Here is a 27298-nt window from a genome sequence, read left to right on the forward strand (position 1 = left end):
GCGTCGAAGTAGGTGTCGATGCACAGCCAAATGACCCGATTATTTCTTTTTCTTCACTCGTGATTTGTCCCTGATTGACAGTATAGTTAGTACCAGGGAATTCTAGGTTCTTGATGGGGGAGATAACATACTTTTTCATACGAGGATCGACAACTTTGTATCGCCCCTTCACACCTCTTGGCCGGCCCTGAACACCCCTGTTCCCTCCCTTTGCAACAACCACACTTACGGCCTGCTTTGGTTTCTTCTTTGTAGCTCGGTTTATCATCCTGGTGATCTTCTGCGCCTTTTCTTTCTCGGTCATACCCTCTTCCTCCATTAACATAGCAGATTTCTTTCGTAGCTTCTCGAGTCTTTGGTGAGCCTTAAACTTCTTTCGGTCCTTCGCTTCCTTAACCTTCTTGATAGGGCGTGCGTTCAAAGCACGCAGCTTCTCTTTGATAGCAGCGGAACCAGCGGCCGTAATAGGGCGTAATGGTTTGCTATGTTTAGCTTCATCCTCGAGGAACCATTCCGGCAATCCATCTTTTGATCTAAAGGAGTATTTGTTGAAACCATCATCAATGAGGTCAGCTTTAGATTTCTTCCCGAGAGCGATATCTTGGGCTAGGGTCATGGCTTCAGCTGTTATAATGTCAATATCTGGTTTTCCGTTCTTTGTTGGTTCCTTTTCGTTTGAATCCCAGATATCGTTCTTGTTTGATTTTACGATTTCGATGCCACTGTCGCTCACATCGTCTTCGTCGCTTTCTGCAGTTTCCCTAGTGTCATACCACTCGTCCGCATCTTCAATAGTCTCGGAACTAGACTCGTGTTCAGAGGTTTCATCTTCGGCCTCATCCTCATCCTCCAGCCCTTCCGCTTCCTCTCCACTATTGTCGTCGGCCCCTTCCTCGCTTTCTTCCTCGCTGCTTCCGCCCTCTTCGATATCACCGAACTCCTTGAAGATATCTTGGTCAAAGAAGAGAGCCGCTTTTTTGCTTAGGCCGCTTGTAGTAGTTTGTTCGCTATCAAGAGAAGTAACAAGGCGCTGCTCGGGTTCGTTGTCTTCATCTTCAGAAGAATCGTCATCATCGTCATCCTCCTCTGCGACCACATCCTCATCGCTTGTAACATCATCCTTTTTGTTCTCGTCAATACCGTCCCATTCATCGTCATTACCCTGTTTGCGCGCCCGCTTTGCTTTAAACTTATCATCCCTCTCTGCTTTCTTCTCAACATACTGCTCATACATCCTATCCAGTTCGTCTTCCAATTGATCTTCCGCATCATCGCTTTCCTCATCATCGCTTTCCTCATCTTTCTGAGCAGCAGCAGCTCGGGCTTTGGCCTCATCCTCATCTACAACCATATTCATCTTGCCTTTAACGACTTCTTTCAAACCACCTGCTGCATCAACTGTTTTTAACTTGAACATTGTCTGGTCATCTCCAGGTCCTGCCTGTTGTTCCAGACCAAGTTCCATGGGTGCAGTCATATGCATTTGCAATCGGACAATCTCTTTTTGTTTTCTTTCATTATCCCTTCTTTTCTCTTTTCTCTTCTTTTTTGTCTCCTTTTCGTGCATATTTTTAAGATCTTCTTCTAGCTGGAGCTCCTCATCCATCGGTGTGATCTCTGCGGTTTCTTCGGCCTTCTTTTCTTCTTCCTCTTCCTTCTTCTTCTTTGCTGACCATCCAAATTTGTCTCGGATAGCTAGACGCCATTTCAGAAGTATCTTAAAGTCTCTCCTTCCCAGAACCCTCAAGTCGTCGCAACATTTCCGTATTTCAGGAGTTGTCTCTGGGAGCCGCGTTATCGTGGCTGTCGCGATGTCATTCGTATCTGTGAATGTAAATTTGTTCATAGAACCAAGCAAAGCAATTGGGTCCGTCGTCTCGATGAACTCCTTAACCGGTATCTCCTTATATAACAGATTGTCGCCCTCTTCGTAACCATCTCTCTTCCTCTTCTTCTTCTCTGGATTGTAAACCTTCGCCTCGTTATTCGGCGTCGCATCGGGCAACTCCTCAAAGACGGTTTTCGGATCCAAGAACTTTGGATCCACACGCTTTGGCGCAAGATAGCCTCTGCAAACGACGAAAATTTCGGCTGAAACGTTACGAGACGAGGGCGGCTTTGTAGCCTCGACCTTCTTGAAAAGCTGGTTGAACACCCACAATAACGAGTTGTAGTCCTTAGATCTGAAGATCTTGGTGACGAAAGTTCCTCCTTCAGCCAGAAATTCGGTCGCAAGTTTGAGCGATTGAAGTGCAAGTTCCGCTTGTGTGAAAGCGTCCTGAACCCATGCTGTACCAACGTTCGGAGCACCATCGTGAAGAACTGTGTCGGCTTTCCACGTTTTAAGGTGCTGTCGCAATGTGGACCGACATTTATCCGTTGTGATATCGGAAACAAAGGTTATGACCTTCGGTATCGGTTTTATCGGTGAGAGATCCACTCCGACGATTAAACTAGAATTTGGCATGTTCTCCGCCGCCACTTGGAGCCATCCCTAACAGCGTAGTGGTTAGTCACCGAGTATTGTCTCCAATTTTTAGTAGTAAACATACTCCTGGCGCGGCGCAAAGATCGATAAGGACTCTAGATTTCTGTAGGAATCCATATTTTTGGTTAAGTTGGATAAGCTTGAAGGCTGATCTGGCGCGATAGTTCTTCTCTTTGGCAAGCTTGTACCACTTGTCGAGACGACCTTTTCCGTGCTGTAAGTTCAGAAATTAGCATCGCCTAGCGATGGATAGTCTAGTGTATGGAGCCGTACCTTCTTTTGGATACCCATGGTGGTGTACTACAGAGCCGTCGATGCGGTGTCTTTGAGTATGTTGGATCGAATGGTGGAAGCGAAATCTCGAATAATTTTTTTTTCTTGCGCCAAAAAAGTTCGGTTCCTGGAGTTGTGGCTAGTGGTATGTGGCTAGTTTTGTGAGCCTCCGATAAGCTCTAGTGTGGCTGTGTCAACTGCACTTTGGGAGCCAAAGCAAGCTCCATAGCTCGCGTCTCCCCACCTATACAGTCATATTGACTTGATCCTCCTTCAACATCACTTCAACTCACGTCACGCACCAGAACCCTCTACGGTATACCTCACGATGTCGGCGGATTTGGCTCGCAAAACTTGGGAGCTGGAGAACAAGGTCACTCTTGTTGATCCTGTCAAGGACTTTATCTACGGTTTCGACGAGGAAGAACAGAAAGTAACACTAGATGCTAAGCCATGGAAAGCCAAGTATGTTCACATGATCTACAAAACTAAGTAATTACATCTCTAACCTTTAGATAGCCCAGATTACTTCAAAAGTGTCAGGATATCGGCGGTCGCTTTGTTAAAAATGGTACGGTTGGATACTGCACTGTCATGGCGGGGCTACATGATCCTCCTTGCTAATAGCTATCAACTCTAGACAATGCACGCTAGATCCGGAGGGAGCATCGAAATCATGGGTTTGATGGTTGGCAGAGTCCATGGTACATCATTTATCGTCAGCGACGCTTTCCCGCTACCTGTCGAAGGAACCGAAACTCGTGTCAACGCACAGAACGAAGCCTACGAATACATGGCTGAGGCGGATCGATTAGCCAAAGAAATCGGCCGCAAGGAAAACGTCGTCGGATGGTACCATTCACATCCTGGTTATGGGTGCTGGCTATCTGGTATTGATGTCAACACACAAATGATGCAACAACAGTGGTTGGATCCTTTCCTCGCTGTTGTTATCGATCCAGACAGGACTATCAGTGCAGGCAAGGTCGATATTGGTGCTTTTAGGACTTATCCGGAGGGTCACAAACAAGCTGGTGGAAAGGATGCCGAATACCAGACAATCCCACTTAGTAAGATTGAGGACTTTGGCGCCCACAGCAACCAGTACTATCCGTTGGAGATCACACATTATAAGTCGTCACTAGACAATCATCTCCTTGAACTTTTATGGCATAAGTACTGGGTTTCGACTCTATCGCAGTCCCCATTATTCACAGTAAGTATATTCTGCAGCAAGACATATTATTTTGGCCTAAATACTAACAATCATTGTCTCAGAATCGTGAGTATTCTTCCAAGCAAATGGCAGAAATCTCTCGCAAAATCAAAAAAGCAGAGACACAGCTTTCGCATTCGAAAATCATGTTTGGCGGGGGAGGCAGGGGTGGTTTTGGAGGTTCGAGCGACGTCAAAGGAGGAAAAGATAACCAGTTGAGCAAAATCGTTCGAGACAGCAACAAGATTGCAAACGAAGAGATTTGCGGCCTGCTTTCAACAGTAGTCAAGGAGAGAATTTTCGATTTTAGCAAGTTGAAACTCGGGAAATGTGGACATAATCATTCGCCGCAGCCGCAACCCACCACGAATGCTTAATTTATGATCTATGGCAACTGTGTTTAACCTACATCCTGATATCTGGATTAAGGACTCATATAACGGCGGCGTTCTTGTTCTTCGGTTAAAGGTTTCAATCGCGTTGAGCATCCCTTGTCATATTGCTTCCAAGGTGTTTTATCCGTGCTGTTGGATCGAATGTTCTTTAGAGGGAATTGAGTGTCGAAATTGAGCCTGTGGCTTCTTCTAAAATCGTTATAGTATGTGGTCATTTATTATACGAAAGCTCTTTCATAACCCCGGAGACTTCGAATTATTCAATATTGATCATGGTACTCTGCTTAAAATCCCTGGTCCAAGCATCAATTAATCGTGGATGCTTAATTTTTGGTGGGTTCAGCACCCTTCTAACAACTGTAACCAAAGTATAGGTCCAAGAAAGCTGCCGCTGCTAGTATACATGCAATCCTAAAATCAAATATAGGTCTCGAGGCTAAATATGTGAGGTTAGAATTACCGGCAAATTATCATGTTATACATACAATCATATATGGAAAAGCCACCAACCTTAAATAAGCAACCCCATTTATTTAAATTTTATCGAACGGAAAAGACATAAAGAGTTTATATATAATATGTACATCCTGCAAGTTTCTTCTGTGAACGTTCAGATATGATTCGAAATAACATAATCAGTTACTCCCGAATTCATCGATAACACTTTAGCCAGCGCTGTTCATCTTGCGAGAATCGACGGCCAGGTAGGATGGCAAATTAAACAGCCCTGGACCCGGTATGTACTTGTGAGCCAGCATGCTGCATCGTTGTTAAGGCGGGATGATTGCATGGATTGTTGCTGTGGATATAAGTTGGGTATCACCACAAATAAACAAAGTGTGTCGGTATCGACCCCGGTCTCATCGGCCTGGCTAAAGTCTTTGTGTAGCTAGCGCTGGGAGTGAGACCGCGCTTAACTCCGAAACACCAGCTGCAGGAGATAGAATACCAACAACATCTTTCGGTTCCACAACACGGTCGACGTCTTACCATATAAATTTATAGTAGTTAAGATCAATTTATAGTTTTACGACGTTTATAGAGTGATAGGTGTTGGTTAGATTGAGCACTTAAATTGCGCGACTGATAGACTGTCGACAACATTTAATTCATATACTGTCTATCCTGGCTTAATTAGTAACTAAATTCATCCCAAAGTTTTAGGACCGCAAACATTTTTGACTTACAAATTGCAAACTACTCTTTATATTTAGACTCCTTCAATTCATTACTTCATTACCCCAGCGACACACTTCTGCAATTCCTTCACTTGACTTCAAAATCTTGTTCAGCTTGGGACCATCCAAATCCTTCCACGCAGAATCCGACAGCCATGACACTTCCGCGCACTTGTCTAAAGATACCACCTTTACATCTGTATTTTGCTCCTTAGTCCACACATCTTCCTGAGAAGTGGGGTCTGTCTCTAACCGCCACGGGGATGGGATTAAAAGGAATCCTCCCGTGGCAACGGGCGCGGGTTTTTCCTTTGTCTAATTATCGTGTGAGCTTGGGGTTATACGATTTCTTATGGATGGCAAGGCGACATACTTGCCACTTAACGTTCTAGAAAAGAGGTTTTGTCAGATCAGCGTTCGAAATTTACGTGCGGGTTACTGCAAACCTACTATTTCCTTAACCTTCTCTGCCATCCTTACGACTTGAAATTTACCCTGGTGTTGTCCTGATTGCTTACTTTGGTATGTAGCATTGAAGAAAGGTGAAGCCATTTTCCACTTCTCGAAATCCACCTCATCTTTCGAGTCGATGGTTGACTTATAATCCGTTTCCCGTGCAACCCATTTGGTTTCGTTTAGCTGACCCTTCTTGTCCCGGTACGAGGCTATTGCAGAGCAATAGCTTCTATAATCTATGTAGAGCCTCTTTATTTGCAGGAATACTATCACATCTTTACCTCCCCGCAACTCAGACTTATTTGGCAATGTGATAATCACATCCGCCCCTGTATCTGCTTCTTGGGGGTAATTCGTCCCAATCTAGAAAGGGGAGCGGAGGAGCGGTTAGAGTCCTAGTTAGGTAACCCGTAGGAACGGGTGATCTCTTACTGCCTTAACACTCTGATTCCCATTAACGTTTATGTACTCTACAAACGCATCACGGAAAACATCTTCGCGGGCTCTTTTTTCCGTGGCCATATTCGCGCTGAGAAAGACGGAGCATGCTGTACTCGCAGCCTCTTTCAGTAGCGTATCGAACTCTTTGGCTTTAGAAACCATGATGGGCGGAGAGTTACCCAGATTTTGTATGATATTGTGGTGACGGTTGTTTCTTTTATGTTGAAGTGATGCAGTTTTGGAAAAATCCCGAGTAGGACGTGCTTATATACAAATATAATGGTCACAGAGATACTAAAACGGATTTGATGTCCTTCTCGAGCTCCTCAAGCCACGCACAATTTTCTTGGGGCGCACCTGTATTAGCTCGGTCGCACTCGGGTGGCGGGGGTATCAGCTATTCCGCAATGCGCTTATAGTTTTCGAAACATTACGGCGCACTGAGGAATAGCTAGTATCTCTTGGCTTCCGTGTACATTGCACAGCCTTAGAGCAAAATGTCTTTTCTTAAAATAAATTTAATAAAATATAATACTTTAACAAATATTATTTAATATCAAAAAATTTTGTATATTAATAAATAAAATTAATTTTAAATTCATAGGAAATGCTCTTGCATATAATAGTTCGTAACGTATTACGAACCAACATGATGCATATCTCTGATATTTTTCATCAAATAATGTAATATCACTCAGAGGAACTTAGCTGTTCCGATTGCGACGCACTCGGGAACCCAGCTATTCTGACCGTGACGGGGCGGGCACACAGGGCCTTCAGCTATCCCGATGCGCGACGGCTCGAACGGCTTTGTAACGTCGCTTAGCAAGCAACTAAGGTCTGGTTGGCTGAGATGGCATATAGAGCCTCTTGACTGGCTAGAGTTTCTAGATCACTGCGCTAGCTCGCAGGCTAGCAATCCAACTCCAGACGTTTGAGCTGCCCAGTTGAGTGCACGCTTCAGAGAGAGTTATACTAACATAGTTTTAAGTTGTTGGGCGTAGTTCGATATCTTATTTACTCGAAAATTATTGCAATATATTGTTGTTCAACTTATATGAGCTCATCGACTCCTTTAAGTTCCTCGACCAGGCTCGGTGGACCTAATAACCACTCATATTCGAATGAGGGTGTAGATACAAACATTAACTCCAAGAAAATCATACGAACTAACGACTGCGATCATCATAATTTCAATACCCTACGGTAGATTTAAAACTACTTCGAAATAGTATGATTGCTGAAGTAAATAGGGAGGTGTGATAGTCTCTGTGACGTTAGGGTTCGTGAGATAGCCAGAAAACTTTCTGATCCCAGCTAGCTTCAAATTTGGTAACGTCGGCGGGTCTCATGATGTTCTTATTTTTCAAACCGTTCTACAACGAAATTACTCAATCTATTGCCGTCCATTTCTACCTCGTCTGTGATGTCGGTGACCTTAGAGTCTGGCTCCATGGTATAACTGCTGCTTTGTGGTTCTATGATGAATGGTTACTTTTCGCATAAAATGTGTTGAGGGTGTCGTGTTTTAGGAGACCTTGCACCTAGCGCATGCATGCTGGACATCATAACCATATGCATGACCGGCATGAAGTGTTGAGGGCGTGGTTGTTATGTTTCAGTTCGCTGATTGGCCGGGGTGCACCTGGGATGGGATGGTGTCGCATAGCAACCAGCATCTTCTTTGTGACCCAATTTGTTTACCTACCTAGGTAACCAAGCAGCACCAAAACTTCATATACAAAGGCTCGCCCGAAAGCCACATCCATAGAGGCTTTCTGACATTCTGACATTCGACATCAATCTATCTTCATCTCCCCATCCTCTTCGCATTACCCCTTTTCATAAGCCATCGAAGGGTTCTTCCTTGGTACTAACAAATCGTCGCGGTGTAGCAATTGAATTGCTTCAAGTCGAATCGACAATTTTGCGATCATACGGAAGCGTTGCTCCCCATCACGCCGGTCATTCCTTAGGTCACGTTGGCTAAGCATACGGGTTTTGCTTCAGTCCATACTATCATAAAAACGGTTTATAGTGGCATTGTTATCAGCATCGCCGCCTTATCCTTGTTAAATTCCAGGCCCATACCTTCCTATAGCGGTCGTATTGACATCCCTGGATTACCTCTCCTAAAGGAGACGGATACAAAAGATGGACAATTCATACCTCACATCCCAAGTCACCTCGGCAATCGAATCTCTTCACGGAATTTTTGACGAAATTGGTGTTCCACATCATGATCGCGAATCCAAAGAAGCGGCCTTGTTCGCCGCCCTTTCTGAAACCCTGCAGAGCCATCTCCGTCTGGTCAACGCCGAGAAGAATGCTCTGGTTGAAGAGGCCAATAAATTGATCTCCGGTATTCGACAGATCCATCGTGCAATGGACGATGGTGCAAGCGCAAATATGTATGATGACCTGGTGGTGACAATTCCGCTCCGGGTCTGCGTGGAGACCTTAAAAAACAAGCATAATATGCTACGTAGCCAGTATGACCAGGAGTTCGAAGGAATAAAAAGTAAGTTGTCCTGTGTGTGGTTACGTGATGTTTGTAGAAAGTTGGCTGAGCATATTTTTGAACTTAGAACTCGTCCAAGCCCTCCAATCCTATGTCTGCAAATTGGAAGATGGGTTCCTCCGTCTCCAGCTCCCAAATCTTACCAACCCGACCTACACTTTCAAGATCACCGGGGCTTCGAAGAAGAAACTTGAAGTTGAATTTGCCCGCGTTTATGAGGAGTTCACGCGTAGGATTGCGACAGTGAAAACCCTAAGCGCTGAAATCGTCAATTTATGGGCAGATCTTGGGACGCCATCCCACCTTCTTGATCGAAAGATTGTAGATGCATGCAGAGAGAATTACGATGGCTTTGATATCAAACTAGATGCAATCACTGCTTTGAGATCTAAGAAGCAAAAACTGGTGGACGAGAGGACTATCAGAGAACGCAAAATCAACGACATTCACCAGCAACTCCAACCTCTCTGGGAAAAATTCCAACAAGATGACCAGGAGGAGGACAGGTTCCTGCAACAGAACAGGGGGTTCAGCCTTTCTGTTATCCAAAATGTAAGTCAACTTTCTCTAGTAGGCCGGCTAGGTTAAACTTTGCTAAATTTTCGGGCTTTAGTGGGAAAACGAACTCGAAAGGTTGCTGGAAGTTAAGAAAGAGCACATGCATATCTTTATTTCAGACGCTAGAACAACCCTTCAAGAGATGTGGGATGTTCTATACTACACTGAGGATGAGATGTATGATTTCACAGCAGCTTGGTCCTCATCAAATACGGAAGCAGTGCTCCGTTCTCATGAAATGGAAATTGCGCGACTTCAGAAGATTATCGATGAACGCAGCCCTATACTCAGCTTGGTTGAAAGATATCAAACACTTGTGAATGATAAGGCGAGCTTGGACGCTTCTTCCCAGGACCCATCCCGTCTGCTAGCCAAAGGGCCTAGAGATCCCACAAGGCTACTGCGAGAGGAGAAGACAAGGAAGAAGATTGCCAAGGAACTTCCAAAGATTGAGAGTGACCTGGTTGTTGCTCTTGAGGGTTGGGAGGCAGAACATGGAGAGCCATTCATAGTTCTCGGTGAACCTTTCCTCCACACTATTCTCGAGAAGCAACGACCCAATTCGAAGACCCAACAATCGGCGGCTTCTGTTCTGAGATCGACTGCTGGACCGAGAGCGGCCACCCCCAAGGTTGCTGCGACCCCTAAGCCGGCTCCCGCAAGACCCAATAGTGCTGCTGGTCTGCGCTCAGCCGCTAGGACTCCAGTCGCCTCTTCCAAGGCGCCCCCATCGCGGGCTGCCACAAAGTCTCCAACACCATACAATCGACAGCCTCTGTCTAATTTAGCCCGTAATCTGCAGGGCTCACCTGAGCGGAAACCCCCGGTCCCGGCCCGTAGCACGACGCCGGCTACCCTTGGGAGAAGATCCAACAATCCGACCAAAACACCAAGTAGTGCTGGTGGAAGCATTCGACGAATGCCTGCATATATGGCTCAACAAGCCGCTCAGACGAGTGCTAACTCAGTTAGGCATCCGCCTCCCAGGATGAAGTCATTCGACCTTCTCACTAAAGAGAATGTGCCACCTCATCCTCAAATACATTCGGTTGCTCGAAATATAATGGCGCACATTCCATCGGATATGAGTACCGCCTCGACCATCTGCAGTCCGCTTGAGAATATGATGGCGAGACGGGGGGATTCTTTCGACAGAATGGGCTTTATTCAAGAATCGAAGGAAATTAAGCATGCTGTTTCGTACGACGACATGAACCGAGTTCCATCGCTTACATCACAAGCCTCAACCCTAGCTTCGGTCGGTAGTGGCGTAAGCAGTGAGAATTGGGAAACTTATGGAGACGATTCCGACTACGAACAAGATGTTAGCAAGCATTATTTCGACAAGCTAAAGGCTGTGAAAGACCGAAGAAATCTCGATAATTTCAGTCTTCACTCGAGGAAGGTTCGCGGGATTGTTCCTGGCGTTCGAGAGGTCTCACAAGACGATGATTGGGAAGACGAGGCTTACTAAGTCTTGCATGTGCCTTGGTATCCCATTTGGTTCTTGTATGGTTTCGCACCTTTCAGTTGTCACCTTTTCCCTTGAACCTTCGACGAGTTTTTCTTTTTATGATTTGATATCGATATACCCTCCAACCCCTTTAACCTGATTGACGAAATTCATTGATGATAACGAACCACAGTGAATCGTTTCTAGCCGTTAGATAATGCGACGGCCAAGCTCACAGATACTACACAAATGCACTCTCTACCGCCCTATATTGATGGCCATGAGCTATCGAGTTTTTTTTGTCTTTCGATTCCATGCCCGCACACCTTGTTTCGGCTCTTTTTTTTTTTCCAATGGCGTTTTTGGATGGGGTTCATTGTAGCTGCTTATTCATATGAGCTTTTTTCAGCCTATTTTTATTGCTCCTTTCCTTCTATACTCTTTTTTAGTTTTATGGGTTCAAGATATCTCATTGTAGGATGTCCATTTGGTCCACGTTTCTCTATATCTTCACCTGTGGTGCTGATCCCGTTTCTGCTTAATTCGGTTATTGTTGCTATCCTATTACCCTGTTTCTACAGAGTTGCTTCTTATTTGTGACTCGCTTTATGAAAGATTGAATCAAAAGCAAAGCTTCACTATATCATATGACGGGACTACATCCTGTTGCAGAAGTAGCATACATATTGAAATTCTGCGCATTTAACTTGATAATAATCACATGCGTGTATGCGTAGCAGCCCAACCAATTCATGATTCATCAAACATTCCGAAGAAAGATTATGCCATGACACAGCTACCTCACCACACACAAAATAGAGAAAGCAATTCTAGAACGAGAGGCCCTAGGTACTCCCTATCAAACTCACAGTTGACGGGTCTGGCGATGAGACAATACCAAACTCTAACGCTGCTAATCCCAGGGACACCATTATAAACCGCCCGTACCTAGTCTCGTTGGTAGCGAAGACTCGTACCCAGGCATCTGCAAATGCACATCATAAAAAAACACTCCAATTTGCAACATGGTACCCCCAACTAACCCCTAAAATCTTTTCTGGGCACCCGTCTCACGATCGGGGCCAGGTACGGATGCGATAAATATCACGAATCCAACTTTGTGTCGTAGGTGTATAAGTCCACGGCCCTAAATTGTATTTGACGGGCCAACGACACCAAGGTTCCTCACAGTAGACGCTTCTAAATGGAACCCTGCTACCATCTGCAAGTACTTGGGCGTACCACACACAGCCACACATTTCTATAAACAATAGTTTAGGTTAGCGTATCTGTCAATATTTATATACTATATAGATAAATTGGAGCGTTTTATGGCTTACTGGAAACCCAGTCATGGCCGGACTCACCGCTTAAATCTAGGGGTGGTGGTGTTGGTGGTGGTTGTATTGGGTTTGCAGACACAGTTGGAAAAGTTGGCGAAAAAATTGGGGGCTCTGGCGGAGGAAGGGGGTATTGGGCTGTTGTTGGTATGGGGTTTAAAGGTGGTGCTGGGGGGAGGGGACTAGGTAAACCTGGGGATATAATCGTATAATTTGGGAAAGGTGCGTCTAGAGCCTCGATCCGTGCTTCTAGAGGGAGAGGCAAAATCTACTGGCGGGATGAAGGATGTTCGAGAGGCAAGTCAAATTCATTGATGGGTCTTGCTGCCCACCATACAACAACCTCCCCGGGTGGAGAATGGGAGTATCTATAGATCAAGCTGGCCTTATGATAAAAAGGTCCAGTTGCTGTTGGAATATCAAATGGCTGCGGGAGCTTAGACAGATATTGCGGTTCTGGTAAATAGGAAGATACTACACGGTTTGTGAATAGTATGGTTTCTCCGGCGGCAGGTGGTGGGGTTCTACTGTATAGAAACTGATGCTCTAGGAAGTAGTTCGCTTGAGGCATTGCAATATATATTTTGAGCAAGTGATGATAAGTAATTCCTCGAAAACGAGTGGAGTAGCAAGGTTCTGCGTATGATCAGAATGGTTGGGAAATGAAGGTGAAGGTATATCGTCGAATGGTATGATGACATGTATTTGAAAGGGGGGGCTGTAAATTGGGGTGCCACCTTTCACATTCGAGATTTCAATGACCGATGTAATATTAATAAAGGTATTTTAGTTGCTTGATCTAGGGTCTCAAGTAAGGATCTACCTCGGAACTTAGACTTCGACTGGGAAATCTTTCCATATTTTTGTTAATACTGCCTCGCCTTTGATAATATAATTCTCTAGGGTTCCTGGTAAACTTACTTTCTACACCCAGCAGAGTCTCATCCCGCCAACTTTCTTCAATCCAATCAGTTAGCGTCACTCTTGGGATCGTATCTCTAGCACTCAAGAGGCTTCGGATCGCCCTAACTCTCGTGAGATCCTGGTAATCGACTATGATATGTGTTATATCTTCGTTTTCGAAATCGTCAACGATTTTCCCATCGCCAAACTCGAGCAAATTCTGGCACATCATCAAATTTAAACCGATTTTATCGAGTTGCGAACGAGATTGGCCATTTGCTTTCAAAATATCTTCTGCGGTTGCGGATATATGATTCTTCTGGGCATTCTGGGGAGTGTCAAGGTACGCCACAATGTGCTGGAACATCCAGCCGATTGGCGGATCGACTTGCGAGAGCTCGTCTTTCAGTTCAGATACGGCCTCTTCAGTGATGGTTTCGTCATTTTCCAACTTTACACAGTCTCTGAGTAACTTACTAAGGTCCTCAGCAGTGGTATCGCGGTAGTAACTATCACCATATGGGTCAATTGTCTCCTCGAATTTATCTTTCGAATCGGGAGGGATGAAAAGCATATGTCTATCCGCTTCGAGCGGTAAAATGCACCCAAGCTCTTGACAGTCAAATACCCATTGTGGGCGAATAACCTCGACATTTTTCTTCTTTAGCGTCAGAACTTTTACTACGGATTTGTCGGCAATGCATTTTACATTTGGTGCACCGCCGTCAGACTGAAATATGTTGCCCCCACAGGCTTTGACTATGCCTTCAATTTCAGCTTTACTTTTCCTTGGTTTTGATGATTCGGTCATAATCCCTATGCGTGATGTTAGAAAATTAGGAGTACCAACGGACGAAGTTGTCAAAAAGGCTTACAGAAGTTCATTCCTTCGAAGAGATGATCATTGCTAACTGCTACGGGCTCCACAATTTGATCCGCACCAGCGATTTTGAACTGTTTTCGCACTCTCTTCGTAGCCCTCCTTTGCTCGATGTGCATTTCATTTTCTTTCTGCTGTTGTTCGTCCAATTCTCTCTTCCTGCGGAAAAATTCATTGAGCGATAGCGCTGAATTCCATGATCTATCCTCCCTCAGTTTTGTGAAACGAGGAAATCTTAACGTTAGGCCCGTCTTGAATTGATCACTGGGCGTAACTGCGGCTCCCTTAACTGATATGACAATCGAATCCTCAGGTTTGATCCATTCGTCGGGACGTTCTGCTTGCCCAGCAGCTAGTTCGATGTATTCCGCGGGTGGTTTTCGTGTATTCCAAGTATTCCATTTGCCTTCAGTTTGGTGTCTAATCCAATTATAATCCTGAGCCGAAAATCCACCACCAACTTTCGTAAATGAGTAGTATTTGCCGTTTGGAGCTCGCAAGCCGCACATGAAGCTAGATAGTCTTCCACCACGGCTGCCTTGGCCATAATATCCACCTATTACTAGAAGATCGAAGTTCTCGCCAAGGTCTTTCACATAGTCGGGTTTTACTTTCAGCCAATCATCGTTTCTATCACCAAGGCAATACATGCTTCGGGGGTTCTTGATAACAAGGCCTTCAGAAGCCTCAGCAACCACTTCTCGTAGTTTTACTTTAATATCCTCGACTGTCGTGCCTTCGGTGTATGTATGGACCTCAAGCCTTCGATGAACCGGTTCCACAGCGCTGATAAGGGCATTTCGTCTATCTCTGAGTGTGTACTTGATCAGAGAAGTGTCATTCAGATATAAGATGTCGAATACTCGGAAAAACGGACGGTGAGCGGAGGGATCGTCTGTCCTCTGAGCAATGACAGCGGATTTGAGGGTGCCAAAAGCGACCATAGCGTCTTCAATAGGATCCCAGGTTACCATTTCGCCGTCGAGAATGATGTTCCGGACACCCGGCTTGAAGGCCTTCTTAAGGTATCGAGTGAGGGTCCCATTCTCATCATCAACTGACGAACCGTAGTGATCCGTGTACTCCTTTGCTTTTCTACTATAGAACTTGAATGTCCCATCATCATGTAGATGTAATTGCATGCGCTCTCCATCCAATTTTTCTTCAATCCAGAACACCTTGTCGTCTTCAGTCGGTTGCATCTTTTTGACGACATCTTCAAAAGATCGAAGTTGGAATTGGGCCAACTGGGGCTGGAACGTTTGCCCGAGTTTAACTCCTTTGTCGCTGCTATCGAGGCGGAATTCCGGGTCCCATAAATCCCAACAGACAAGTTTCAAAGAAGATGAGACGTTGTAAAGCTCATCTGCGTCTTGGTGCCAGCAATCGAGGAATGTTTTTTCTGTAGCACCAACTTTCATTTGCTTCAGGATAATTTTGATAAGCCATGTCAGTTCTTCCGCATTCATTCGGTTATAGAATTCTTGAATGACCGGCGTATGATTTTTTGAGTCCTCAGCCAATCGGTTGAGGAGTTCGTTGACATCATCAATCGTGAGATCACCGGGATCTGTTCTCAAAGCTCTTTTTGAAATGGCTGTCTCGCATCTAGATGGGAAGTCTCCCGCACCGGTAGCTTTCGAGTCACCACCAATACGAGGTTGTTTCCAATGCAGCAAGTTATATGCATCATCAGAGTCTCTCGAAATCCTGAGAACTTTAATTAAGACGGTTCCCAGAGCTTTCTCTTTCAACCCATAAACACTTCTTTCTCTATCCTTGTCTGGCATTATAAGCCTGAAAGCGGGCCAAATGTCGTTTCCAACATCTCTTCGCCATCGTGCAATAAATCTTGTTATGATTTCTCGACGTTTCTCTTGGGGCGCTTTCTGTGTTGAACGCTTGCCTCGAGTCTTTGCCGGATTCTTCAAGTTCTGCATCAATGGGTTGAATAATTCCCGATACAGAACACTGAAGGGTGGACTCGGTTTCTCGTTCCTTGGACGGTTGGGAAATTTGGCATCCACATCTTCCTTTTCTTGGGTAACTTTACGGGTATCTGTGAATGCATTGTCATCGTCGTCTTCGTCCATATGCATATCCTTACTTCGAGGCATCTTTGACGTGGTCTCTCTTGAAGTACAGTTGGCTGTGTAGTTCAATTGCAGTTGAATAGATAAGCTCGTAGAAGTCAACGCCTCTAGATTAAGGGCCTTAAAAGTAATTTAAATGCTCGCGTCGCGTTCGGTTTCGGCGTCATGTCATATCATGACACATCGAGTCGACTCGCCAAATACGAAGCCAAGAGTGCAGTAAAGCTAGTGTGTTGAAGGTTACCCCGGACTGGGCCTGAGGGTTGCCGATGGTTAAGCTGTCGCGTTCCATGTTCGTCATCGAGCAGCTGCCCCGAGTAACCTACAACCTCTAGTACTCTGGCTTGGAACTACGTCCCTCATCCTGACTTCATACAACCCGAGATGCAATGGAGCCATCATCATCCTCGTCGCTGGGTCCTCTAAAAGAAGAGGATATCCCTTCGATTCCCCTATCGTCTGCGAAGTTAAAGGATACTACCGACGGAGACGAAACCCCGAAAGCGAATGAGGAGACAACAGCGACAGTCGTTTTGACCCATGAAGGTGGTCATGCTTCCACGGACTCACGGGGCGGGGATGAGGACGACGACGAAGGAGAGGAGGAAGAACCGAAATTAAAATATGTCCGGCTTACTTCTTCTATGGGGAACGTCTACCGAAATGGAGATGCGACAAGTACCGCCATTGTCGCTGGTGATAAACTGGTAGAACCCCAGAAGTATCCTTACTTCGCAATTGCCATCGGTTTCGCTAATTGGCTTTGAAAGCACAGATTATCGGTACACACAACGGAAACATAGTAAGCATATCTTTATAGTTTATTGTACCTGAATATCCTGCTGAACTGGCGATAGCATATATTATCCCTGCCGTCACTTCATCCACTACGAGTATATCACGCCCATACAGCCTCGGTGACTTCGCTTTCGGTCTCACCGCCGATACCACCACCTTCCTCGCTTTATTGGCAAGATAACTCTGCTGCAGTATCCACATCTTCAATACATATAGCTACTTCATCACTCGATGGATATACTTGCATCACACATCTCCAGGATTCGAAAGATGTATCACGAAGGAATTTTTCGCGGCCAGTGTCGGCTATTGCGTTATCACCAACATTCAAACATGACAGATTATTTCTCTCAGGTGGTCGCGCCGGAAATTTGATCGTTTCCCGAGCTAGCCCTAACACTTCAGCTGCAGCATCGGCGGCAGGAGGAAGTGGCTCTTGGTTGCCATGGGGCGGAGGAGCTCGAGACACCGTGTTGTACTCTGGAGAGGGGCCGATCAGTACTATTTCTTGGAGTCGAGTTTCACCAAGATTCGTTGCGTGGGCTAACGAGTCCGGAATAAAGATCATGCGAAGCCATATCGTCACGTTTAGAGGCGACAGAATAGATCGGGCAGGGGAATGGAGAAAGATTAGCTCGATAGATCGACCCGAGGAGGTCCCTGAAGAGATGGCTGCCAATTGGAGAGTGAGAATGGAATGGATTGATTTGGAGACTCTCGAAAGAAGGGCAGAGGAAATTGAAAGCGAAGAGGGGAAGGGGAAGGGTCACTTGGTGAAGAAGAAAGTCGTGGGCCAGAAGGTCGTTAGGGGTGGTGGGAAGGAAAGACTGCTACTGTCATGGGGCCCAGTTATATGGGTTGTCGATGTTTATGGTGGGGACGGATTCGTCATACAAGCCGCACCTGCGACCAAAGGTAAAGGTGCCGTTGAATCTAACGAGGGCAGGGCTTGGGGCTGGGCGGAGATTGTGCACGTGTAAGGAACTCTTTTCTCCGGCTGGGTTGCTTATCTTTGCTAATATTTCGAAGCGTACAAACCGATTGCACAGTTGCCGGCCTAACACTCTACAATCCATCTCAAGTCCTGTTTCTTGCTTACCTCACTGCTGAGAAACCAAAAGAGTCGGAGGAGTCGGAGGCACCATCAGGAGAAGGAACCGAACCTGCTCCCCGTAGAAGATTGCCGCACCGTGCGAATGCACTGGCTCCAGAAATCAGGATAGTTGACCTAGTTACTGCTTCGGAGATCAGTGCTGATAGTTTGATGATGTCTCGATACGAAACTCTATCAGCTAATGACTACCACCTTTCTTTTGTTCCCCCAACTTCCCATTTGGTTAGGACACGGGGTCCTACGGCACCAGGTACACCAGTTACACCCAAGGCTGGGGAGCTACCGGAAGGCGCGGCCGGATTTGGGGGAGGCCTTTGGTCCGCTGGCCTTAACGCGACGACTCTTTTTAGCTCAGGCGCGAGTATTATGTCAAGATCCGACAGTTTCTCCACGGAGAGGGCTAGCAGCAGCAAGCGGGATGAGGACACTCCGAGATCATCCCTTAAAGGATTGTTTTTAAAGGCTAAACCCAAGTCTCCAATGGATGGCAGAGAGGATGTACCCGGATGGAAGGTTTATATATCATCACCCTACGATTGTATATTCGCTACGGAGCGTGGAAAAAAGGACAGGCTAAACTGGCTCTTGGACAAATCTCGGTTTGCAGAGTCTTGGAATCTCGTCGATAAATTCCCCGATATAGTTCAGGGATCTGCTATAGAGGATGATACAGACGAAGAGGGTAGCGGTACGGATGACATGAGCATCACTGAACATAATAAGAACCTTTACTCCGCTTCAGCCAAAGAGAAGAGGAGAATTGGAGAATTATGGCTTGCGGAACTTGTTCGGGATAAAAAATGGGAGGAAGCAGCTGAAGTATCGGAGAAGGTTCTGGACACCAGCCCTCGCTGGGAAAGCTGGATTTGGGTCTTCTTAAAAGCTGGTAAAGTCCGAGAAATTACTCCGCACGTTCCTATCAAAGTACTTCGGCCACGAATCGCAACTGCCATATACGAGCTCATTCTCAATACTTATCTTGAGGAAGACTGGGCAATGTTCGAGGCCCTGGTTCAAACTTGGCCGGGTGAATTGTACGACGGCAATGGAATCGCAAAAGTTGTGGAGAGGAAACTAAAGGATCGAGGAGAATCTGGGTTGCAGAAGGGCAAGGTTGGATGGAGAAGGCTACACAATTGCCTTGCGATACTATATACCCGTACGGCGCGGCATACCGAAGCGTTGATGGAGTATATTATGCTTAGGAACGCTGAAGAGGCAATTCGACTGGCTAAAGAGTACAACATCCTTAGTGGAGCAATCAAAGGCCATGTCGCAGAATGGCTTTGGTTAGGTGTTGATGACAAAACGCGGGACTCTGCAACCGTGGAGCAGCTAGAACAGGAGACAAAAGAGAATGTGCAGCTCCTCGTGCACGAAGGTTGGGACCATGAGGGTGCTGGAATAACTCTAGAAGATGTGGTCAGGGAATTACAGCGAACAGATGAAACCTTGTTGTTATTCTTCTATCTTAAAGATCTCTGGTTTAGAGACAAGCAAGCTGCATTCACTGGAATCGGCATACGCGGGCGGCTCCAACCATTTGGGGACCTTATGGTTGTCTCTTTTGCGGAATATGACCGACAAGCACTAATGGAATTCCTACAAACTAGCGAAGACTACGACTTCGAAAAGGCGGTGAAGATTTGTGAGAAACGTAAGTATATTGACGAGTTAGTGTATCTGTATTCTCTTACTGGCCAGACGAAACGTGCACTTTTCCTCATCATCAATGAAAAGAACGACGTTGCAGCCGCAATCGATTTTGCGAAGAGCCGGGACGACCCTGACCTTTGGAATGATCTCCTGGAGTACGGAATGGACAAGCCCAAATTTATTCTTGGCCTGCTCGAAAATGTGGGGACAAGTTTAAACCCAATCGAATTGATCAAGAGAATTCCAAATGGACTAGAGGTTCCAGGCTTGAAGGAGGGTCTGACGAAGATTCTACGAGAGCACGAAATTCAATGGAGTCTGAGCGCTGGTGTGGCAAGGTGTCTTTCCGGGGAAGTGAATGTTGGCATGGAGAAATTGAGAACTGGGCGTAGAAGAGGGGTTAAGTTTGATGTTAAAGCGGTAGAGTCAGCGGTTGCAGCTATCATGGACGAAATGATACAAGAGAAAGGAAAAGAGGAAGAAGCAGCGCCAGCTCAAAATTCTAGCTGCGGAATATGCAAGCGAGATTTCGAACACAGGGAGCCAGAGACACTGGTTGCTTTTGCTTGTGGGCACGTATTCCATCTCCGTTGTCTGTTTAAAAAGCAGAAATGGTTAAGGAAGAATCCTGACGCGCGGTTGTCTGGCTACCTGTCCGATGAGGAGCAAGAGGAGGCGGAGGAAGAGGAAGAGGCGGAGGACGAAATTGAGAAAATCATTTTTAGGGCTGATCAGGCAATGGCTGATGCGGCATACGACCAGCCAGGGTATGGAGGCATGACAGTCATGAGTGTGGCGGAGAAGGTTACAAGGGCAGCATTAATTCGACAAAAGATTGATGCCGGGTGTCCCTTGGAAGTCAAGCCGATGCTTCTTTGAAGGGTCGGTCCACCATTCAGGGGCCGCATTGAGATGTTTTATTCGCTTATGTGCCGCATTCCATTTTTTTTATATAACTTTTCATGAGGTGTTAGATACCATCGTAGGTTGCTTTTGTGTATATACCAGCGATTAGCGCTTTTCAAGTGATATAATTAATACAATCAATCAATCTTCCCTGGGACTGAAGTCTGTATCTTAGTTAGGTAGTGGAAGCGCCAATTACCACGACGCGAAGGGATTGAGCATTTAAATTCACGTGACGTCGGGATACTCTTTTCCTGAGACCATGCGTACCCGTACCTAGGGCGGCGTGGACTTGGCGTCGTGCCCACAGCTACACCACAATATTGACTCTCGACCCGCAATTGCAACAACTTTCAAGCTCGGGATTGCTTCAACAATCTTGACCGACTGAGTCCCATACCCACTAAACACATCACTTATCGCAACGGTTGGATCATTCTCCTGGCCGTTGCATCCGAGAGAATTTATCGACTCACCGATTCTCTAAGCTCGTGAAGAATGCTTTCGATATCCTCGTGTTACACCTCGTTACGAACCAACTTGGGCTCTCGAGCTTAGTCCTGCCCACGCGATGGCCCAGATCACTACCCTTGGCGAACACAAACCCTCAGCTCTACCTTACTGCTTTGCCGAAAAGCTCCTATCTGACCCTCCACCTCCGAACTCCTACCAATGGACGCTATCACCTCACGTTCCCGACGAAGAACTTCTGGTTGTCAAAGATACCGTGATATGGTCGCAGGGAGGTGTTATCCAACGAGTATATCGATACAGGGCAGAGAAACAGAATGTCCAACAGGCACTGTTTGCCTGGTTCTTCGATGACGAAAATGTCGTCGCAGATAAGAAAGATGGCAAGAGGCGAAAGAAAGCAAACCAGGACTCCGACCTAGCGAGAAAGAAGACGACATGGAACTCTAAGTCGAGAACATACGCCACGCAGCTAGGGAGCTTTCCGAAGATGAAGAGGAAGCAGAAGGATGTTGCATTTATGGATATTGATGAGGAAGAAAACCCAGAGGATGAGGATTCAGTATTCGAGGAATCAGGGAATAGGGCACTAATCGTTTTACTTAAAAATGAGGCGTTCATTTACTTCCTTACCGGGACGAGCTATGTCGTTCACCTACCGTGCGATGTTCAATACGCTCTTGCAGCTCCCAATGGGGTCATGCTCCAAGGGAAATACAGCTTACCAGACGTACCAAGACTATTTATTCTTAAAGACCCCCTCTCAGATCTTGGGATGGTACTTGACCAAGATGGTGGTAGCGCGATGGACCCTGGGGAAGAAATTCTTTTTATGGAAAGAATACAACAGAAGAGTGCCAGTATGCACTCGAAGGCTGCTACAGAAGTCATTGTTGCGGTTACTCGGAATATACATCGCGGTCACATCACAATATGGCAAGCAAAATACATCCCGCAAGGCCAACTTGGGGCAGCAGGTAAAAGAACGCCGTCTCTAGGAGGAACACTCTCCAGGAGAAGATCCTCCTTTGGCGCCGGGACTGGAGCTGCGACACCTGCCGTACCAAACCCGAGCATGATAAGCCCTGAACAAAGCCTAAGGTTAGATTTCGACAAAGAAAAGACCTCAAACCGAAGGGTCAGCTCACTTGTGGCTCGTGCGGATCTCGGAGGCTCTGTTGACAGGGTATCTTTCAGCGATATGGCTAAAGCCGGCTCTTCATCTTTTCGTGATGTCCCACCGATTGATGCTCTGTTAGACGAACTTAACAGTAATATTAACCTTGAGACCCTTGGGCAGACAGAAGTCAACAGTCTTCGAAATGAGATATTATTTACAAAAATTAAAACTATTCCCTACAGCCTCGGTCCCGATTCACTACCGCTAGCAAAGCTCCCGCGCATATTCACCGTTCTCGCACCTCGCATGTCAACAGCCAGTGAGAATGAGGGGCAAAGGGCAATCCTAGTCATTGTTAATAACTTTGAGTCTAGAATCCTTCAAGTTATTCTACAACTTCCTGCTCCACTCCCCGCATATGCTTCCAGAAAACGTTCCCTTAGAAAGGTTACGTTGATTGATGTGCTGCAAAAGTCGGGGAAAGACGCTGTGCAGATTTTAGATAACAATATCACAAAGTTATTGGTTCTCAAGGAAGATGGTCAAATAGAAATTGGAGCTCCCTGGTGCCCTCCACTAAATCTCCCTATTCCGCCAACCCTTGCCCGATCAAACATGCACACACCCGGACAAATGAGAAAACAAAAACGAGATTTTGCAAGATCTTTGTCTCTTCCACTGAACAAGATCACAGGTTTAACATACCCCGAAGCCCACGGAAGAGTATCCCTTATCGATGAAAAAAGCATAATCCACAGGCTGTCTATACAGATTTGTCCCAAAGATGAGTTCGTAAAACAAGCTCTTGAGACAGGACGATACGTGCTTCCAGCGCCGAGAGGTGGCGAAGCGATTTCCGTTGCTTGGATGGAGATAATGCGAACCAAGTCAAGTGTCAAGAACTTCGCTTTTGCGGAACCAGGGTCGACGCTTGAAGAATGGAAGGGGTTTGTTATGACCATTATGTTGCTCGGTGTTTCAACTCTCCCACAAGTTGTCAGGAAGCCTAGGAGGCGGACGGGGCTCGCGAGGATATCAAGCGCGAGTTCTGCGACTTGGGAAGATATGCTCACTGATGACTATGATATCGGTCCTCAGGCCGATTTTCTTCGATCAACAGCATGGGAATGGGTGGCAGAAATCGAGGAACAGAAGGTTGAGGGGGCCCGAGCCTCACTCGGTTCCAGTGGCTTGGGTCCAAGCTCTAAACCAAAGAAGAACAATTACTTCATAGATTGCATGACCGCTGCTCGCGAGTTCCTGACAACTAAAGAGGGAAAGGGAATCGAAAAGGAGTTATTCACCAAGAGCAACGAAGCGGAGGTACGAAGGACGTCTTTCGCTATGTTGATCGTGGGGCTTCATATACTCCGAGAAGAGTGGAAACTAGACCTTTCTATGGAACCGGCTGTTCGAAAAATGGGGGCTCTACTTGTACAAATGTGCACGTGGATGGGATGGTTTGGCTGGGTGAGTGGGTACATGGCAGATGACATCGAAATGGAAAGCTGGGAATTCGATAATTGTGAGGATCCCATCTCCGCCTAGTCCGACCCATTTTTACTGATTATTCTCTTTAGCTCGTTTTCCTGAGGTTGCGGTGAATGAACCACATTTCAAGCAGCCATCCATCTACGATTGGCTCGTCGAGTGCTTCCAGGATCAATCTCGAGCTGTGCAAATCCCCTTCATGACGCTACACGACATTGTCGTCCCCAAAAATAATGAGCTCCTAAACACTAGTAACCACTGTGCACATATAACGCCGAAAACACGATTAATGACGGAACTTTACTCCCAAGTTCGAATTTCAGGAAGAAACTTCGAAAACACGGTGGCGCAAATGATCAAGTTGGGTATTACGTGGGGTTTCTTAGAAAAGCTGCCAGAGGGAGTTGCTATACCGTTCATCGAAGCTATTGCTCGGGTTCAAGAAAGCCCTCCAACATCTTGGGGAGAATTTGCTCTTGAGCTTATATCTCGCAAAGATTTGAAGCTTGTCCTGAGCGGTAAAGGGAAAAATCAAGCCACAAGATGGACAAATGTGAGCAACACCAATACTTTAAGTTTGTTGGAATTTATCTAATCCCGGGTGTAGGCTCCGCTCCATGAAGGTCTTCGAGATGCCCATACCATTTGTTCGACCACCCTTGAGCCAGAAAGTCTTGGCGCTTTCGACGGAAGCGCAGAGATGGACCGTACCAATATCACAAAACTCATTTGGCCTGACGATCGTCGTTGGAATGAAGCAGTAAAGCTTTTGCAATCATCAAGACCATGTGCAGTAAAATTCATTCCCGACCAAAACATGACTGAGCAGGAGCAAATCGAACGACAGCAGTCCCTCGCCCAGTTTACTGCAATGCGAACCTTAGCAGTCCCCTCCGGACGAGGCCTCCTCTACTACAGCGCTCGAATACCCCTCCTTACCGAAAAGTTTCCGACGCCAGGCTTTAATTTGACTAGCATCATGAAACCTGGTGGATTTACTGTTAGCGCCGAGAAAGTAAACTACACAGAAGAAAAGGTCTGCTGGGCATTTTTTCATGCCGGCGTTGCGGCAGGACTTAGTATTTCAAAAGAAGCGCATGATATCGACACCTCATGGATCGTTTTCAACAAGCCTAGTGAGCTTAGTAACCGTCATGCTGGCTTCCTCCTAGCACTAGGATTGAACGGTCACCTTAAGTCGATTGCCAAATGGGATGCATTTAATTATCTTACACCGAAGCATACAATGACTTGCATTGGCCTACTGTTAGGTTTGGCTGCATCGTACCTTGGTACTATGGATAATATGATTACCAAGCTGCTATCAGTGCATGTGGTCCGGCTTTTACCCCATGGCTCTGCAGATCTCAACCTTTCGCCATTGACACAGACTGCAGGTATCATGGGGGTCGGACTTCTATATTACAACACCCAACACCGAAGAATGAGTGAAATGCTTCTCTCTGAAATCGAAGAAGTTGAAAACTTAGACCCGTCGGCACCACCAGACAACCTCCGAGATGAAGGCTACAGGCTTGCCGCCGGGTTCGCCCTTGGTTTCATCAATTTAGGGAAGGGGCATGATCTTAAATCCCTACAGGACCTCAACATCGTCACTCGACTTCTTGGCATCGCAGTTGGAAGCAAAAATATCGAGATGATACATTCACTCGATAAGTCAACAGCTTCAGCTACGATTGCTCTTGCGCTGATATATATGAAGACCAATGATGAGGCCTTAGCGAAGAAGATTGATGTTCCCGAAACGACCGCCTTGATGGACTATGTCCGTCCTGATATTTTCCTCCTCAGAACTCTCGCGAAGCATCTAATCATGTGGGATAACATAGAACCTTCCCTGGAATGGATTAGCAACAATTTCCCAGGTTGCCTCAAGGCTCACTGTAAACTAGATTCAATCAAGCATCTGGATAGCTCCCATTTGCCATTGTTTAACATTGTCGGTGGCCTTTGTTTTGCAATAGGGTTGAAGTATGCTGGTACCATGAATGAAAAGGCAAGAGATACACTGCTATATTACCTAGACCAGTTTACTAGGCTGTGTCTACTTTCGGGTAAGATTACTCCCAATCAAATAACGTTCTAGATTAAAATCGCTGACAAGCTGGCTAGCGGTAAACTATGATCAGAAACTCTCAAGGGCAACAGCTAGAAACTGTCAAGCAGTAATTGCTCTCTCGGCGGCTACGATCATGGCTGGATCAGGGGACATCCCTGTTCTACGCCGGCTCCGCCGGATGCATGGTAAAATCGATGGTGATATGCCTTTCGGAAGTCACCTTGCGACCCATATAGCGATCGGTGTCCTCTTCCTCGCAGGGGGTACATTCACATTTGGAACGTCGAATTTGGCCATTGGCTCGCTTCTCCTGGCCTTCTATCCGCTCTACCCCAATAGCATCCTGGATAACCGTTCGCACTTGCAAGCTTTCCGTCATTTCTGGGTCTTAGCGGCAGAGCCAAGATGCCTGGTGCCACGAGAAGTAGAGACTAATAGACCGATTTCGATTCCTGTCGAAGTCACGATGAAAGACGGGACGATAATGAAGCACAATGCACCGTGCATCCTTCCGGATCTGGATAACGTTGCAGGTGTCAAAACGGGGAAACCTGGATGGTGGCCAGCGGTCCTTGATTTCGACCATAATCCCGAACATTTGCTAGCGTTCCAAAAAACACAAACCATATATGTTCAGCCGAGACCACCACAGTTCGCGGTTAACTCGATCTATAGAGCTACTTTTACGGCACTTGAGGAGGAGTACCAAAGCACATCCTTGATAGGGTTTGAATGGGTTTTGGGACTTGATCCTTTGATATCACTTGACCAACCAGAAAAGGCGTGGTTGCTGCCCAACGATGTAGCTAGCCCGGTGAATGCCAATATGCGGGATACAACGGTTGATTCGAGATTATTGATGGAGAGGACAAGTTTGACAGGAGTCAATGCAGACAGGCTGAGGAATGTCAAGCTGCTGTTCGCATTCGTGGATTGGCTTGGCGGAGACGGGTTGGTGTGTATGAGTAAGGGAAGTGTAGAGAGGTTGAGGGCGGCTGTTTGGACGGCATTTTCTTGATAAGGCCTCGTTAGCCCCGTAGGTCCGTCCGATCAAGCAAGCCTTTCCTTTCTTATTCTTGTTGTTTAAAGCATTTAAAGGCGTTCCAAAAGGATTTGAAAGGCGTTTTTCGTAGATCCATAGGTGGCTAGTATTAGCTCCATAGACAAATTCCGATACCGATATAACAGGCTTAACCCATGATTCAAATAATAGAGTTAAGATCGTGTGTTGGTGTGTGTGTGTCATTTTAGCCCCACAAGTTGGTGTGTGTAACGTTCAAGAAAGATTGAACATTCGGCCAAATCTATAAACATGAGTACAAACTTGGCTTAGACAGGCGCGCAAGGCTAAGGAAGGCACGCAAGGCTAACTAGGTCGAAGTTACTTAATATGTACTTAGGTAAATGCTTTGGGAAAATATATGGTTTCAAGGTGGCGTTCATGCTACATATATCCCCAGTCAAACC

At 46.1% G+C, this 27298-nt stretch overlaps 8 protein-coding genes across 8 annotated transcripts; 5 read left to right on the plus strand and 3 right to left on the minus strand.

The window, feature by feature from the left end:
* Window positions 1–39: 39 nt before the first annotated feature.
* AOL_s00054g455 (uncharacterized protein) lies at window positions 40–2779 on the minus strand (the record flags this gene model as incomplete). The annotated part of the gene is made up of 4 exons (XM_011121771.1): window positions 40–70; window positions 132–2494; window positions 2553–2702; window positions 2762–2779. 4 exons carry the CDS (start codon window positions 2777–2779, stop codon window positions 40–42), a joined length of 2562 nt encoding a protein of 853 aa, XP_011120073.1.
* A 310-nt stretch (window positions 2780–3089) lies between these two features.
* AOL_s00054g456 (uncharacterized protein) lies at window positions 3090–4354 on the plus strand (the record flags this gene model as incomplete). Its single annotated transcript, XM_011121772.1, has 4 exons — window positions 3090–3226; window positions 3281–3332; window positions 3402–3977; window positions 4040–4354. 4 exons carry the CDS (start codon window positions 3090–3092, stop codon window positions 4352–4354), a joined length of 1080 nt encoding a protein of 359 aa, XP_011120074.1.
* A 1238-nt stretch (window positions 4355–5592) lies between these two features.
* On the minus strand, window positions 5593–6609 carry AOL_s00054g457 (uncharacterized protein; the record flags this gene model as incomplete). The annotated part of the gene is made up of 4 exons (XM_011121773.1): window positions 5593–5865; window positions 5924–5938; window positions 6001–6369; window positions 6439–6609. 4 exons carry the CDS (start codon window positions 6607–6609, stop codon window positions 5593–5595), a joined length of 828 nt encoding a protein of 275 aa, XP_011120075.1.
* Window positions 6610–8601: 1992 nt separating this feature from the next.
* Window positions 8602–11000, plus strand: AOL_s00054g458 (uncharacterized protein; the record flags this gene model as incomplete). Its single annotated transcript, XM_011121774.1, has 3 exons — window positions 8602–8968; window positions 9036–9520; window positions 9582–11000. 3 exons carry the CDS (start codon window positions 8602–8604, stop codon window positions 10998–11000), a joined length of 2271 nt encoding a protein of 756 aa, XP_011120076.1.
* Window positions 11001–13150: 2150 nt separating this feature from the next.
* AOL_s00054g459 (uncharacterized protein) lies at window positions 13151–16219 on the minus strand (the record flags this gene model as incomplete). Its single annotated transcript, XM_011121775.1, has 3 exons — window positions 13151–13170; window positions 13241–14038; window positions 14098–16219. 3 exons carry the CDS (start codon window positions 16217–16219, stop codon window positions 13151–13153), a joined length of 2940 nt encoding a protein of 979 aa, XP_011120077.1.
* Window positions 16220–16584: 365 nt separating this feature from the next.
* AOL_s00054g460 (uncharacterized protein) lies at window positions 16585–16962 on the plus strand (the record flags this gene model as incomplete). The annotated part of the gene is made up of 1 exon (XM_011121776.1): window positions 16585–16962. One exon carries the CDS (start codon window positions 16585–16587, stop codon window positions 16960–16962), a length of 378 nt encoding a protein of 125 aa, XP_011120078.1.
* A 597-nt stretch (window positions 16963–17559) lies between these two features.
* AOL_s00054g461 (uncharacterized protein) lies at window positions 17560–20642 on the plus strand (the record flags this gene model as incomplete). The annotated part of the gene is made up of 2 exons (XM_011121777.1): window positions 17560–17969; window positions 18023–20642. 2 exons carry the CDS (start codon window positions 17560–17562, stop codon window positions 20640–20642), a joined length of 3030 nt encoding a protein of 1009 aa, XP_011120079.1.
* Window positions 20643–21240: 598 nt separating this feature from the next.
* AOL_s00054g462 (uncharacterized protein) lies at window positions 21241–26849 on the plus strand (the record flags this gene model as incomplete). The annotated part of the gene is made up of 4 exons (XM_011121778.1): window positions 21241–23785; window positions 23841–24304; window positions 24359–25826; window positions 25885–26849. The coding sequence occupies 4 exons, from the start codon at window positions 21241–21243 to the stop codon at window positions 26847–26849; spliced, it is 5442 nt and encodes a 1813-aa protein (XP_011120080.1).
* Window positions 26850–27298: the final 449 nt, after the last annotated feature.

The sequence above is a fragment of the Orbilia oligospora genome (genome assembly GCF_000225545.1).
Source record: "Orbilia oligospora ATCC 24927 unplaced genomic scaffold scaffold00054, whole genome shotgun sequence".
NCBI lineage: Eukaryota > Fungi > Ascomycota > Orbiliomycetes > Orbiliales > Orbiliaceae > Orbilia > Orbilia oligospora.